This window comes from Rattus norvegicus, chromosome 6, assembly GCF_036323735.1.
Source record: "Rattus norvegicus strain BN/NHsdMcwi chromosome 6, GRCr8, whole genome shotgun sequence".
NCBI lineage: Eukaryota > Metazoa > Chordata > Mammalia > Rodentia > Muridae > Rattus > Rattus norvegicus.
In genome coordinates, this window is record NC_086024.1 from 138,769,230 (window position 1) to 138,786,630 (window position 17,401).

Genomic DNA, 17,401 nt, shown 5'->3' on the forward strand with positions numbered 1-17,401 from the left:
TTTAGTACATTACTCAGTCTTATAATTTGACTTTTCACAATGTATATATAATTCTTTCCAATAATTTACTTCCTAAAAAGGCAGGTGAGTTTGGGAACAGCCAAGGATACACGGAGACAAGGCTCATCAAAGAGATGGAATATAATCTATTTGATCTGAGACAGTACCTGACCAAGATTCCCTATGGAATTATAATTCTTCAGGTGGTATTTTAGCTAGAGATAGATTCATAACCTGCCTCCTGACCAATCTCTGCAGGGCAGCCTTAAAACCATTAAAATTTGAAAAACTCCAGGAGGTCCCCCAAGAAAAACAGGAAAACCCATCTCAATTTTTAGAATGCCTCAAAAAGGCTTTATTATAATATATTTATCTGGAGGCTGAAAACCCAGAAGTTAAGCAAACTTTGATGACCTACTTGTTTTCCTTGGGCAATCCCCAGCTTAGAAACCTAGAGCGGGGACCCATAACTCCACAGACAGAAGTTTTGGCACTGGCCTTCATAGTGTACCATGGGAGTGATAAGGATGATATCAGACAAAAATGCCATATGTTGCAAAAGCTATGTGATCAGTTCCAGCTATTGTCCAGACTCCTAGTCTTTCAAGGCTCAGAGAACACCAGGATCCTGCTATAAATATGGTCAGCAAAGTCATTGGGCAAGGGCTTGCCTGAACTTCTACAAGCCAAAGGGACCATATCCTAGGTGCCATGAGGACGGAGATTGGACTGCCAATTACCTTCATGTTGTTCAGGACAGAGGGACATCACTCCCAGATAACACTCCAGCTGATCCCCTAGGCTTGTCTATGGACAACTTAAGGGATTCGAACTCGCTTGACCTGACCACTGCCATCACTAGCAGGGAGTTCTGGGTAGCCATCGTGGTATGTGGGAAGCCCATCTCCTTTCTCTTGGACACTGGGGTCACTTACTTGGTCCTAATGGAGTTTTGTGGGCCCACTTTCCCTCCCATTTTCCTATTGTTTAGGCAGGTGGATTACTTTGTTTCCTCACTAGACCCCAACACTTAGTTTCATTTGTAGGGGGTGTACTCGTCATCCATTCCTTTTTGGTAATAACAATCTGTCCTGTGCCCTTATGGAGAAGGGATATTCTAGCTAAGTTGAGAGCTTCTATTTCGTTTTGCCTAAACCCAAGCTCAACAGCAGTCCCTCTGCTCCTTCTTCAAGCCAGTCAACCTACTAACTATAATAACTAATATCTCAGCAAAGTGTTAAAAATGATTTGTTCTTTATAAGAAAAATGAGATGATTTTGTTGAAGGACTTCATTTTTTCATATGAAATATAGTCACAGGATATATTTAAAAGGAGAAAATTTTGAGGTCACCTCCAAACTCTTGGTACTTCCCTTCTTCAGAAGAGCATCCTTATCTGCACTAAATTTGTTCTTATTTATTTACTATTCTTTAATTAGTTAATTAATTTTCTATTTTCAACTCAGTTACACTCCCTCCTCCCTATTTCTCTTCTCTTTCCAGTCTCTCACTTACAAATCCCTCTCCACATTGCCCTCTTCCTTTATCTAAGGATCAGGATACTACTCCACCCTGGAGCATCTAGTCTCAGCAGGACTAGGCAAAAAGTCTCATAATGAGGCCCTACAAGTGCCAAGACAGATAGGGCAAATGGAATTCAACAGCAGGGAGTAGAGATCAGGACCCTTCCTGTTGAAATTCTTAGTGTACCCACATGAGGACAACGCTGCACATTTGCTAAAATTGATATGGGGTCTAGGTTTGGCTCCTGCACACCCCCTGGTTGATGGCCCAGGGTGTATATGTCCCTCATGGTCCCATGATTATTTGACTCTGTTCGTATTCCTGAAGAGTCCTGGACCCTTCCAACTTACTCACTTCTATCCCTCACTCTTCCACAAGATTCCCTTGTGCTCCACCTTGTGTTTGGCTGTGCATCTGTCTCCATCTACTGCTGGATGGAGCCTCCTAGGAGGCAGCTTTGCTATGGTCCCTGCATATCTTTTAGGCAAGTCAAAATTTGGGTTGAAGATTTTGTGGTGGAATAATAATGTGCCTATCCCTCCTCTGGAAGACCTGCCAGGTTACAAGGGATGTCCAGTTAGTCTCTATGTACCCTTATGGTAGGTCAAACCCATTGACTTCCCATATCATCTCCTGGCCCAGACCACTAGCAAGTTACTAGAGATGTACCCTTCCACTATAGCAGATTTTCATTCTCATTCCCAGTCATCTCTCTAGCTTCCTCCTTCCCATACCCAATTGCCATCCCCAAACCCCTTCTCTCCTCCTCTCCTGCACAATTCCCTCTCTCCATTCACCTTAGCTGACTAATTTACCTTCTGAGTGAGATGCATAGATCCTCCTATGAGAACTATTTAACATTCTATTACTTTGAGTTTGTGGATTTTAGAAGAATGGTTGTCCTGTACTTTATGACTAATGTATACTTTTAAATGCGTACATACCATACTTTTTTTTGTTGTTGTTGTTCTGGGCTACCCCAGCAGGAAAATCGAGACCATTCCCTTTATTTCTCCATAATTCAGAGGAAACCAATGTGCTGCAGTCCCAGCTATGCCATTACCACAAGCAACACAACTCCATGAATTTCTGACAGTTATATATAGTTTCCCAGGTTACCTCATGCTTTCATTTAATAATAATCATTCTCTGTTGTCTAATACCCTGCTATTCTTTTAGAGATCTGGTGATTCAGTGTGTTATGGCCACAGTACCTTCTACTCTTTAAGAGGGACACCAACTTATGACCAGAATGCCAATGAAAAGTATGTTATATTTAGATTCTAAGTGCCACACCCGATTTCATTTGAGGAACACCAACTCAGAATGAGCCAATCATCATTTACGTCCTGTTTCTGGGACAACAGTGTAAAAGAAAATTCTTAGAAACATGAGGAAAGAAGAGTTGATTCATGTGTTAAACAAAAAATTATTTGTTCTATTAAATTTTTGTGAATTATACACACTAAATCATAACAAATGCAGAGAGTGAAAGAAATAAGAAATGTTACCACTTGAGTGGAATAGGACCTATATAGAAATTACTGAAGCTGAGTAAGTATTTATAATTATATTGACCTCATGCCTCAGTTCTGGAGCCTCACACACATTTTTATTACCAATACCACAAGCAGGGTCTGTATTGGGTCTGTGTCATATGGTTCTTATGAGGTTGATGGAGAGACTGAAAATCATCTACTTCATGGGTCACAGACCCTGCTTGATTTCCATGTTGGCTCTAACTTGAAGCCCACATAGTGCACTATGAAGGGAATCTTACCATGAGTCTCTGCCCACAATCTATGTTTTTACACTCCCATGTATTCCTTAATTTTTAGGATCTGACCCTGGGTCATCATATAGATTCTTGTCTTCCTTATGTGATGTCTGCATTTTGTTCAAGTCACAGTTTATCCTACATTGAAAGTCATCTTTAATGGCGTTGTAGGTATAACACTGTACAGGAGGATTTGTGCTTAGTCTCCTTGACTACGAAAAGATGTCACTTTGGTAGTCAAACAATAAGCCTATTTCTCAGATGTGAAGAAAGTGTGATTATTGGGATGTAGTGGCCAAGCAGTCTAGTAAGATACTGAGATCTTAGTGATGAGATCCAGGTCTAGTGATGGACTTTATATCAAAGTTATTTTGTTGAATGATAGAAAAAAACATCTCATCTTAACATGAACACACACACACACACACACACACAGAGAGAGAGAGAGAGAGAGAGAGAGAGAGAGAGAGAGAGAGAGAGAGAGAGAGACAGAAGAGCATCAGAGAAACATAAACAGAGCTTTGAAGAGGCACAGAGACAACACAGGGAGACCTACACAGAGAGAAAGAAACACCATACATATAAATAAATGAATACGAAACACAAATTAAACAGGAAAATTGAAATTTGAATAAACAATTGTATACTTTAAGGGTTACTACACTAGCACTTGTAGAGAGAATCCCAGTGGTGAGGCAACCTAAACACAAAGGAGACCCACACTCACTTTCTTCCAGGTCTTTCTACATAGACTATAACACTCAGTACTAGAAACTTCATGTGTTCCTTTTGCCCTCTGCTGGTCACTAGTACCCTGTGCGAGGTTTGTGTTTAAGCTCACAGTAACATTCACTCACTGTGGTTCTTGCACAGTAATACATGGCTGTGTCCTCAGACCTCAGATTGTTCATTTGCAGGTATCTGGTGTTTTTGGCATTATCTTTGGAGACCACGAATCGGCCCTTCACTGTGTCTGGATATAAGGTGCTACTACCATCAGGATTAATGGATGCAACCCATTCCAGCCCCTTGCCTGGAGCCTGGCGGATCCAGTTCAACCAGTTGCTACTGAAAGTGAATCCAGAGGCTGCACAGGAAAGTTTCAGAGGACGTCCAGGCTGCACTAAGCCTCCCCCAGACTCCACCAGCTTCACTTCACACTGGACTCCTGCAAACAGAGAATACTGGTTAGAAAACCATCACTAACAAAACAAACAAAATAAATTTTCTAATTCTCATGTGCACCCAACAGACATAATTGCAGCTTTATCAATTACCTTTTATAAAAATGACAAGGAAAACCAAGCTGAGTCTGATGTCCATGGTGAGTGGTCTGTGCAGGGCTTCAATGTTAATCACTGAATGGGAGAACCTCAGAGTCCAGGACTGGACTCCACTGCCACAGCTGCAGGGTCAGGACAGGCTGGTTTTCATAAGTATAGAGAAGAATTATTTGCATATCTTACTGCTATAACACGCTCTGAAACTAGACCTGAGCTGAAGACAGTGCTCATAGCAGATAAATGATATCAAAGACATTGATGTCAGTTACAGAGTTTGACAGTGTGGTAGTTTCATATTCACATTTTTGGTAAAGATTCACTGTATTTCATTTAGTTTCCTTTTGTACACGTGCACAGGACATGTTACATTTTCATAATCAGGATTCCTTAGTATAAATATGTAATTAAATAGCACCATATATTCTTGTGTTTCTACATATGAGCTCAGTCTTGTCCAATATCTGGGTAGGACATGGCTTCTCCCCATTGTGGTTCTTGGAGAGAGTTACACCTGTAAGGTTATAGTAGCAGAACTCAGTTTTGTGACAAGAACACTTGTGATTTCCTGAACTTTACTTCTTTATAACAGAATTCTGTCCTCAGACCTTACAGATGCTTCCAACTTAGACATTGTGGGATCTGTCTAAGATTCAAAATTTTCTATGGCTCCAGGTTTCTATTTGCAGCAATCTTGTTTTTTCATCCTGAAAATTTCCATTTATTCCTTTAAATTCCCCCCTTCGACATTCTCTTTCTGCAACGTTACACAAGGTAATGTGATAGTTTTATGTTGTTCTAAACTAGTTTTTATTTTCCCCAACTAACATAATCCATTTACCAGGGTCTTTTAATTAATTTTTAGGTTGCCATTTTCCTATTTATTCAGTTCTCAGGTTTCTGTCCTCATTGTTTTCTCCTCACTGCACCTCACTTTTGCTTTCACATCACCAGTATTTCCTTATGCAAGGTCCTCCTTGTTCAATACCTATAAGGTGCCCCCTTCCTCGGGTTCTAGCTCCAAAAGGTACAAAAGAGAAGACGTTTTCCCTGACACATAAAGAAGGTTCTGTATATGAGACAAACAGGCACTGTTTGCCTTTTTAAACTCTGGTTATATTGTTTGATATCGCATTTTCAATTTCCATTTAAATTCCTCCAAATTTGATAGAACAAGGAGCAAGAGGGAGTGAAGAGAATGTAAGAGGGAAAGCATGGGGAAGAGTGCTGTGGCATAATGTCTTTTGGACATTACCCAGATCTCTTGGAATTTTTAGAGATTCCCCTACTATCCATCCACATTTCCTGAAGAAGTATATTTATATTTACATTTATTCTCCTGGCCCTCTGGGAGTCTCTCCTGTCTCCCATGATACCTGACCATGCACCTGCATTCGCCTCTCCTTCTCCTGTCCCACCCAGGTCCCTTCTTTCCTCAACCTCTCATGATTATTTGTTCCCCCTTCTAAGTTGATTTAGAGTATACTCACTTGGGACTTCCTTTTTGTTAAACTTCTTACTTTCTGTGGCTTGTATCATGGTTAGTCTGTACTTTCAAATATCCACTTATCAGTGAGTAAATACTATTCATGTACTTTTGGGTCTGGGTTACTTCACTCAGGATTGTATTTTTTTTCTTTAATCCATTTTTGATTTTAGTGACTGAATAATAATCCACTGTGTAAATGAACCATATTTTCTGTATCCATTCTTTCTTTGAAGGATATCTGAGTTTCCAGTTTCTGGCAATTAAGTATAAGGATGCTATGGACAGAGTGGGGCACATGTCCTTGATCTATGGTGGAGGATCTTTTGAGAATTTGCCCAGGAGCAGTCTAGATTTGTCTTTAGTTAGAACTATTTCAAATTTTTGGAGGAGCCAGCATATTGATATCCAGAGTGCTTGTACCAGTCTGCAATCCCACTAGCAATGGGGAGTGCCCCTCTTTCTCCAGGTCCTCCCTAGCATGCGCTATCACTTGAGCTTTTTTGTTTTTTTGTTTTTTGTTGTTTTTTTTTTCTTAGCAACTCTAATTAGTGTAGGGTGGAATATCAATGTACTTTTGATTTGCAGTTCCCTGATGACTAACATTCCCTGGTGTTTAACATTTCTTATTATGCTTCTAGGCCATTCAACATCCCTCTGTTGAGAATTCTGTTTAGATCTGTATGCCATTTTTAAATTGGTTTATTTGAATTTTTTGATGTATAATTTTTGAGTTCATTATATAATTTGTATATTGCCCCCTCAATCAGTTGTAGCATTAGTGAAAATCTTTTCACAATCTGTCGTTTGCCAGTTTGCCTTATTGACTGTGTTTTTGACTTACAGAAGCTTTTCAATTTCATGAAGTCCCATTTATCTGTTGTTGTCTTTTGAGGCTGAGCCATAGGTGTTCTCTTAAGGAAAATTTCCCTTGTGCTATTGAATTCCAGACTATATTCCTATTAGACACAGTATACCTGACTCTATGTTGAGATTCTTGACTTGGACTTGAGCTTTGTACAAGGTGATAACTGTGGTTGAATTTCCATTCTTCTACAAGCACACTGCCAGTTAGACCAGCACGGTTTGTTGGAGATGCTTTCTTTTTTATATGGTATGGTTTTGACTTCTTTGCCAGAGATTAAGTGTCCATAGGTGTGTGGGTTTATTTCTGGATCTAGTTCTGGATTTAATTCTGTTCCATTGATCAAGCCCTTTGTTTCTGTACCAATACCATACAGCTTTCATTGCCATTGCTCTGCAGTATCGCCTATATTTTTGTTGTGTATAAGAAATGCAGTGAACAAAATGAAGCAGAGATTGACTGAAAGGCTAATCCAATACTGGCCCAACTGGCCCATGCAGTTTCTATTGCTATTGGTCTGTAGTGCAGCTTGAAGTCAGGGAGGCTGATTCCTCTTAAAGTTTCTCATTGCTCAGGATTGTTTTAGCTACCTACCATTTTTGTGTTTCCATGTGAAGTTGAGAATTGCTCATTCAAGTCCTGTAAATACTGTGTTGGAAGGTTGATGGGAATTGCTTTGAATTGGTTGATTGCATTTGGTAAGATGACCAAATGTTAATTCTAGCAATCCATGAGCATGGGGAATATTGTCATCTCCTTGTCTCTTCATCAATTTCTTTCTTTAGCGACTTAATGTTTTTTGTCATGCAGGTATTTCACATGATTTCTTGGAATTACACCAAGGTATTTTATATTATTTGTGGTTTTTTGAAGAGTTTTCTTTTCCTAATTTCTTTCTCTGCCAGTTTATATTTTGTATAATGGAGGGATATTGATTTCTTTGAGCTAACTTTGTTTACAGCCATTTTGCTGAAGGTATTTATCAATTCTTTGGCATATATATATATATATATATATATATATATATATATATATATATAGTTAATTCATACACAAATTGCAATACTTGGACGTTTTCTAACAGATTTGTATCTCCTTGAGATTTGCATCAATATTAGTTGTCTAATTGTCCTAAAACTTCTAGTACTGTATGTAATAGACAGGGACAAATGGGCAACTTTGTCTTGTCTCTTACTTTAGTGGAATTGTGTTCTCTCTATTTCATCTGATGTGAACTATTGGCTTGTTTTATATTGCTTTTTTATGTTTAGGAATATGCCTTGAATCCCTGATCTCTCCAGGACTTTTAAAATCCTCTCCTTCTCTTCCCCTCTTCCTTTCTCTCTCCTCTGTCTTTGTCGTTTTCTTTCTCTCTCTCTCTCTCTCTCTCTCTCTCTCTCTCTCTCTCTCTCTCTCTCTCTCTCTCTCCCTCCTTTCTTCCTTTTCTCCTTCTTTCCTTCATTCCTATCCCATATGGTGCCTCCCACCAGTTTGCCCCGACGCGCAGGACAGTCGACCAGGGTCTGGGGTCCACCTAGGAGAGAATGGGGGACAAGAGACGCAAAGAATGGACAGCAAGTCAAGAAGTCTGGTAAAGCTGACAATTTTTAATTTTTCTCAGGCTGAAGATATACTGGTAGAAGCAAAATGTGGGGAGGGGTTGGGTGACCACAAGAGAATGGGCCTGGCTTGATAACCAGGATTTTGGCTGGGTAAATCGGCCAAGCGGGGGGAACAGCAGGGTGGGTTGCTTAGTGACCTGACCATCAGTGCCTGACCACGGGTACTCAGTGATCTGACACCTAGATTTATGCTATCTATTGAATTTATGTAGAGCTGCAGGTGCTACATTGATCTAACCTAAGGCTATTGCTTTTTGTTCTAACATCAGGCTAAAATACAATTGCTTTTTAACCTGAAGACTTTTATTATTCTAGCATAAGGCTAGAATACAGTCGCAGTGTTCCCTCTGGTTTTATTTTCTGGAATAATTTGAGGAGTATTTGGTTTATCTATTTGAAAGTTTGATAGAACTCTGTGATAAAAGCATCTGACTGTGGTTTAATGACTACTTCTATTTCCTTAGGGATTACAGGGCTGTTTAAGTAATGAATCTGATCTTAATTTAACTTTGGTAATTTGGATATATCTAGATTTTCCAATTTTATAGTGTATTGGTTTTTGAAGTAAGAACTACAGATTCTTTGAATTTCCTCATCACCTGCAGTTCTGTCTCCCATTTCTTTTAATATATATATATATATATATATATATATATATATAATTAAAATTGTCTTTCTGTCTTTTAGTTAATGTGGCCAAGTGGTTGTCTATATTGTTGATTTTTTCAGACTGTCTACTCTTGATTTCATTGTTTCTTTGTATTGTTTCTGTGATTCTAATTTATTAATTTCAGCACTGATTTTGATTATTTCCTGCTGTTAACACTTCTTCTGAGTATTTGCTTCTCTTTTTTTCTAGAGCAGTCAGACATACTTTTAAATTGCTGGTATGAGATGTTTCTAATTTATGTTTGGAGGCGCTTTGTTCTGATATTTCCTCTTAAGTTCTTTACACTTCCATTTTCCAAGAGTTTATGAATTTTCTTCATTTTCATTGAACTATACAATGTCTTTAATTTCTTTCTGTATTTATTCTCTGACCTAAGAATCATTGAATGTAGAGTTTTTCTGTTGACATGTGTGTATACGCTGTCTGTTGTTGTTGAAGTCCAACTTTAATACATGGTGTTCTGATAACATACAAGGCCTAAATTTGCTTTTATTTTATCTTGCTTTGTGATTGAGTATATGTTTAATTTTGCAGAAGGTTCCATATAGTACTGAAAAGAAGTTATATTATTTTTCTTTGTGTGAAGTGTTTTGTACATATTTCCTAAGTCCATTTTATTTATAACATCAGTCAATTTCATATTCTTGCATTTGATTATTGTCTGGATGAATTGTAGATTGGTGATAGTGGTGTGTTAAAGTCTCCCACTATTAATGTGTAAAGATTCATGTGCAATTTACATTTTAGCAGTATTTCATTTACAAATTTAGGGGCTTTAGTGTGTGCAGTATGGATATTCAGAGTTGAGATGTCATCATTGTAAATATTTTCTTTAATGATTATGAAATGTCCTTCCTCATTCCTCTTATTGAATACTGTTCATAGTCAATTTTAGTACACATCAGAATTTCTACTGAAAATTTCTTCTTGTATCCATTTGCTTGGGTCCATTTTTTTCCAATCTGTAACTCTGATATAATATGTATCTTCCTTGCTGAGTTGTGCTTCTTCTGTGCATCAGAATGATTCACCTTGTTTCTCAATTATTCTGTTATCTTGTGTCTTTTATAGGGGGATTTGTGTCCATTGATGTTGGGAGATATTAATGTCCAGTGAAAATGCTAATTCCTATCATTTTGGTGTTGGTGTTTTTAGTGTGTGTGTGTGTGTGTGTGTGTTCATGCATGCTTCTCTTGTTTCACTTTTTTGCATGGAATTAATTGTTATTGTCTATTCCTGGGTGTAGTTACATTTCTTGGGTTAGAATTGTAGTATTTTCTGTAGACCTTGCTTTGTGGATAGATCTTGTTTGAATTTGGATTTGTCTGAAATATGTTGTTTTCTACATTTGTGGTGACTGAGAGTTTTGCTGGTTGTAGTAGTCTAGGTTGGCATTTGTAGCTTTTTAGATGCAGGATGTTGTTTGCTTAGGTCTGTCCAGATTTTAGATTCCCAGTTGTGAAGTCTGATGTAACTCTGATAGTTCTGCTTTTGTGTGTTACCTGGACTTTTTCCCTTGCAACTATTAAAATGCTCTCTTTGTTCTCTGGATTTTTCACTTTTGAATATATGTGGTAGGAGGATTTCCTTTACTGTTCTAGTCTATTTGGTGTTCTTCAAGCTTCTTCTACGTCATCTCTATCTTCAGTTGGGAAAAGTTTTCTTCCACAATATGTTGAAAACATTTTCTGGTCTTCAGAGCTCAGACTCTTCGCCTTCCATTCTTACTATGCATAGAGTAGGTTTTTTTTCATGCTGTCTGAGACATCTTGCATGTTTTTGTCTAGATTTTTTCAGATTTAACATTTTTTGAATAATGTATCAAGTTTTTCTCTTGTACGTTCTACACCTGTACACCTGAGAATCTGTCTTCCATCTTTTGTATTCTATTCTCTTGTTGAAGATTTAAACTTTTTTCCTTTATCATTCTAGGTTATTATCTCCAGGATTCCCTCAGTTTGTTTTTCCTAATTGCTTGTACTTCCATTTTTGAGGTCTTCAGCAGCTTTATTTATTTTACTCAACCATTTAGTTGTATTTTCCTGTATTTCTTTAAAGGATCTTTTTTTTTTTTTTGCCTCTCAAGGCCTCTATCTGTTTGATTGTGTTTTTCTGTATTTTTTCAAGGGATTTCTTCATTTTCTTTTTAAAGGACTTCATCATTTGTAGAAGATTGGATTCAAAGTCATTTTGTTCTTTGGTTGTGTTAAGATATGCATGGCTTGCTCTACATGGTAGCAGTGTTGTGTGTCACACCTCGTTCTTTTGTGGGAGGGTTGTTTGTTTTATTTTGGTTTTGATTGATTGTGGTCTCATGCTGGCCAGTAGCCATGTGGTTCTTCCTGGATATTCCTGTTGTATTCAATATTAGGAATTGGCCTTACATGATCCTTTTGTTGGAAGCCTCTGTTGGGAATCTTTCGGGTGAACAATAGGACACAGTGGGAAGTGTAAGTCTCCCAGCAGTTGGATGAACCACTGTTTGGTTCTGGACAAGTATTCCTGATGAACTTGGGCAGAGAGTTGACAGCCCAGGGTAGCTGGGGCAAGCCCCAGTTGTATAGACATGTAGGATAAATGAGTGCAAAAAGGGAATCTATTCTCTATAATTCTGGATAAGGAGTTCTGTAGAAGGTGAGTGGAGGTGTGGCTGGTCAATGTCTGCAGCATTTATTCAATAATTTTTTACATTAGTAAAGAAGCAGGGATGAACCTATAGTACTTACAGTTAGAACCTTGTCTTGGTTTGAATTTCATTGCTACAAAAAGACATTTTAACAAGGTCCTATCTTATTAAAGAATAATAATTTGGGACTGCTTTAAGGTTTCAGAGGTTCAGTCCAATATTATGGAGGGAAGCATGCAGGCATATATAAGGATGGAAGATTCAACATTCTACATTTTGACAAAGGCAGATAGGAAGTGTCATTCTTTTCACTGGTAGCCCAAGGTGCATGTATTCTGTACTGGGCAGAGCTTGTACATAGGGCCTCAGAGCACATCCCCACAGTGATGAACTTCCTACAACAAGACACAGGTACTCTAAGAAGGCCACGCCTCCTAATATTGTTACTTTCTATGGTCAAGCATACTCAAATCATCACAAAACACAGTTACACCCTACACATGTTCTTGGTTAAAAGTGAAGTCCTTAAGGATTAGAATCTCTAAATGTTGGTTCTGAATACTTTTAAGCCCAACATTTATCTTCAATGGAACAATGATTTCTGTGTTTCTCTAAAGTTAATCCTACATATTGCTATAATCAGTGAGTTTTACTGAGTCTCTGCCTTGACATAGTCTCAAAAATCTTTTGCTTTTTCAAGTTATGTTTTCAATTTTCCTATGGAATCACTTTTGCTCTTTGTGATACTGTGCATTTTGTGTTCAAGTCAGAGGATATCCTACATTTAAAAGTCATCTATAATGGGCTTGCTTATAGAAGTTCATGCTTCAAATTCTTACCACACAACCACAAGTATCTGTGTGTTTAGTTCTCTATAGTTAAAAAATAGGTAGGTTTGGTAGTCATGGTAAGATACATTTCCAGGAATGGACTGTATTTCGAAATTATTGTGTAGTTTTATAGAAGAAAATATCTTTTTTTTTAACTTGAGTATTTCTTATTTACATTTCTAGTATTATTCCCTTTCCCGGTTTACGGGCCAACTTCCCCCTAACCTCTCCCCCTCCCCTTCCTTATGGGTGTTCCCCTCCCCATCCTCCCCCCATTGCCGCCCTCCCCTCAACAATCACGTTCACTTGGGGTTCAGTCTTACCAGGACCCAAGGCTTCCCTTTACACTGGTGATCTTACTAGGATATTCAATGCTACCTATGAGGTCAGAGTCCAGGGTCAGTCCATGTGTAGTCTTTAGGAAGTGGCTTAGTCCCTGGAAGCTCTGGTTGCTTGGCATTGTTGTTCATATGGGGTCTCAAGCCCCTTCAAGCTTTCCAGTTCTTTCTCTGATTCAGAAGAAAATATCTTATCTAAACATGTACTTGCTCATACACACTCACAGACAAAGTCACTCACACTCACACTCACCCACTGAGAGTGAAAGAGCAAAAGAGACAGAAAGAAACACAGGCAGAGAACAGAAGAGACACATAAACAGAACAATAAAGAGATGGAGAGATAAATAAAGACAGACCTACAGAGAGAGAGACTAAGCCACTAAAATAAATAAATGAATACAAAACACATATTAAACAGGAAATCTGAAATTTGGAAAAAAAATTTGTACACTTTAATGATTACTGCACACTATAATTGTAGAGAGAATCCCTACATAAAGGCAGTCTAGACCAAAGGATTAACACACTGTCTTTTCTTTAGCTCTTTCTATATAGGTCATAACTGTCATGAACTAAGAGCTATGTGAGCGCTCTGAGCCTCCTACTGGCCCAGAGTGTACTCTACTGGAGGTTTGTTTTTCAGCTCACAGTAATACCCACTCATGATGTGTCTAGCACAGTAATACATGGACGTGTCCTCAGATATCAGATCGTTCATTTGCAGGTATAGGGCACTTTTGTCATTGTCTCTGCAGATAGTGAATTGGCCCTTTACAGTGTCTGGATAGTAGGTGCTACCACCATTCCTATTAATGGCTGCTAGCCACTCCAGTCCCTTCTTTGGAGCCTGGCAGACCCATGCCATTCGATAGTCATCAAAAGTGAATCCAGAGCCTGCACAGGAGAGTTTCAGGGACCTTCCAGGCTGCACTAAACCTTCCCCAGACTCTACCAGCTTCACCTCATACTGGACACCTGCAAGCAGAAAATACTGGTTAGAAAAACTGTCACTAACAAAACAAAACAAATGAAGAAACAAAACAATTGTTCTATTTCTTATGTGCACACAAGAGACAGACTCTAATGTGTGTGAATTACTTTTTGACATAAGGATAAGAAAAATCAAGCTGAGCCTGAAGTCCATGGCAAGTGGTCTGTGTTCAGTGGTGGTCAATGAATATGAAGACCTGAGAATTCAGATCAGGAGTCCTCAGTCAGAATTGCAGGGTCAGGGCCGAGCTGGTTTTCATGGGCACAGGGAAGCCTTATTTGCATGTCTTCTTGCTATAGCATGCCCTGGAGTTTGATTTGCACAGAAGGTATTGCTTTAGCAGATATAAAACATCAAAGATATGGATGTCAGTTACAGTGTTTGACACGGTATGGTAGTTTCATATTCACATTTTTGTTTTAGTTAAGATTTCATCATACTTCAATTAGTTCTTTTTTGTGAATATGCATAGAACATGCTTTGTTTCCATATTGTCATGTGTCCTAGTATGAATGTGTAAGTCAGTAGCATCATATAACTGTTTTTCTGGATGTTAGCATAGTCTTTCCCACTGTGTGGGCTGCTCATGCCATATCCCTAATGTGGCTCTTGAACAGGATCACACTTTCAAAGTTATGGCCGCAAAGCTCATTCATTTTTATGGAGTTTTTTATATTAACTTATTCATGACAGAATCTTGTCCTCAGATCTTATGGAGGCTTGCACCTGAGACATTCCCAGTCCCAGTGTGTCTACCACTCAGAGTTCATGTAGACATATTTATCTTTGAGGAAAATTTTATTGCTTTGCATCCTGATGTTCTGAATTTATTCCTTTTAAGTCCTCCAGCATTTTCAATTTGCATGTTACACTAGGTAACATGTGACTTTCTTTACGTTGTGTTAGGCTAGTTTTCATTTTCCACAATTAATATAATTAGTATAACCAGGGTGTGTCATTCACTTTTAGGGTGTCTTTTTCCCATTTAATCAGTTCTCTGGTTTCTGCCCTACTAATTCCTTCCCCACACCACACTTCAATTTACTTTCACATCACCAATATTCTCCTATCATTGGTCCTCCCCGTCCTATACCTAAGATATGTCCCCTTCCTACATTTCTAGTTCCAAATGCTAAAAAAATATATTTCAGAGCTGAAGACCCCCGAAGAACATTTTGCATATGACAGAGACAGGCAGGCTTTGCCCTTTGTTTTATTGTTTGAGGTAATATTTTCCAGTCGCATTTAAATTTCTCCAAGGCTCAGAGGACATGGATTAAGAGGATGTAGAGGAAACAAAACACATGAAACTTGGGGTTGAGGACTGTGAAATAATGCCTTGTGGACAGGACATGTCTTTCAAATTCATGCACTCATGATGGCTGTTATCTGTGTAAAACCCACCTGAGACCAAGTCAATTATAACCTAAAATATGGACTTTGTAATATTTTCCAGGTCTTCTTTCTTAGCAAGGAACTGTTGGATATATATTGTTTTCATGGAGAGGACCACATTTTTGAAAATATGGTCATTGGTAGATTTTCTATGCTACAATGCTTTTCTTTACACACATGCACATATGCACAGCATTTCTGGAATACAAATTCATGATGTTGAGAGACGTTGAGTTGAGAGAGTCTGGCAAATAGATGGGGATGCTGAAGGGGAAAATAGGTCAGAGATGTAATAGTATTCAACATATACATGTGGAATATATTATTCTTCAAGACTTAGAAAAAAGTTGCCTACTAGATGACTGAATTGTTTAAAGGCAATAAATCCTCAAAGAAAATGTTAAGAAATATGCTGCAAAATATGGTAAGAGTAAGGCAACCCTCAGTAAAAGCAACAATAGTGGAGATTTTATTTTCTTTTTTAAATTTCACTACACTGAACTTCAAGGTACAGTTTGAAACCATGATAATAGAACCAACCTGCCAGTTGCACATACGCAAACATGCACAGCGGTGGGGGGTGGGGCTGTACTGGAAAAAATAGTACAGAGATCTGAGGTTGTATATTGTGTTTGTGAATTTGCCAAGGGAATAATAATTATCAGAAAACTCATTACATGTTTTCCCTTAAACATCTGGGGGCCTCTGTTAGGTAGTCACCACGGCTTTGTGAAATTTATCATCCAGATGCACCTGTGGAAGAGGTGTAGATAATAGTTGGGTTCATGGCCTCTTTTAGAGAAAAGGACAGGGACCAGGAGGAGGTACATATTACCTCTTGGACTTTCTGGCCACATGGGGCAACTGAAGTGGCCTTGTATGGTGAATACATAACTATAGATACTCTTGACAGAGTAGGGCTGTGAAATGAGATACAAAATATTAGGACTGTGGCATGTGTGGCTGTGGCATGTGGGGTTGTGTGAGAAACTTTAGAGGATAAGTTCTGGGAGCCAAATACCAAGTTCATTTATTATGCTGTTTCCTGGGTTAGTGGGATACTTATGACAATGTCTGTACGTGATCTGGAGTCCTAAATGAAGGGGGACTAAGAAATAGAAGACAGTGGGTGGACATTGAACAAAGATTTGGGGATCCCCTATTGGCATGGCTACAGAAGACGATCAAGGGCTTTCTTTGGATTTTATAGGACTATAGGAGAGTTGTAGGATTTCTGATGGGGAAGATAACAACTACCATAACTATTTATTTTAAGTATAAGTATTAAAATCTTTTAATTTTTAAAATTTTTAGGATAAAAAATATGTTAAATACCATATATCCTAACCCTTGAAGACACAGGGATTACGAAATCAAAGCTATGAGGCAACCAAACTTGAGTTTAGAAAACAAAGGATCAAGGAGGTTTATCCTGCATTAGGAAAGTTCATTCAACCTCTTTCCAAAGTCCAGGGAATATGCCAGGAGACCTCATCCAGAAAGCATAAAGTTTGTCATTATCTGGCCCCCCATACAGGCTCACATGTTCACATGAAAGAATATTGAGAGGAACTTCAAGAAAGTAATGGATATATTTCTTTCTTAGAGTATTGTGCAATCATCACATTTGCCCACATGTAAACAATAAAATACGTGCTAGTAAGTAGATATCCTTACATAAAATAACCTCAGAACCTCAACAGATTATTTTTAACAATATGACTGAGGTAACTTCTTTTCCTCAAGGACTAGTACTATGTCAATATTACATAGGAGGAGGACCAAAGTTATGTGTGAGCTAAAAGCACCATTCAGTGAGAGTTTCCTCACATGACTTCACTCCTCATGCCTCCTGACATAGAATCTAGCATGGAGACACAATGCAACTGTCAGGTCAGGTAATGAACACAGAAATGCAAAAACATATTTCAAATGAAAATGTCATTTCCTGTCATCAGTGTACAACCATACATGAGATTTCTGGGTCATGTGGT

At 38.4% G+C, this 17,401-nt stretch overlaps 2 gene segments (V, D, J or C); both read right to left on the reverse strand.

The window, feature by feature from the left end:
* Window positions 1–4,107: 4,107 nt before the first annotated feature.
* LOC134479164 (immunoglobulin heavy variable 3-74-like) lies at window positions 4,108–4,793 on the reverse strand. The segment is given in 2 exon segments: window positions 4,108–4,469; window positions 4,579–4,793. Coding segments are annotated over 2 exon segments (408 nt in total).
* Window positions 4,794–13,622: 8,829 nt separating this feature from the next.
* Window positions 13,623–14,165, reverse strand: LOC134479165 (Ig heavy chain V region 914-like). The segment is given in 2 exon segments: window positions 13,623–13,996; window positions 14,120–14,165. Coding segments are annotated over 2 exon segments (420 nt in total).
* Window positions 14,166–17,401: the final 3,236 nt, after the last annotated feature.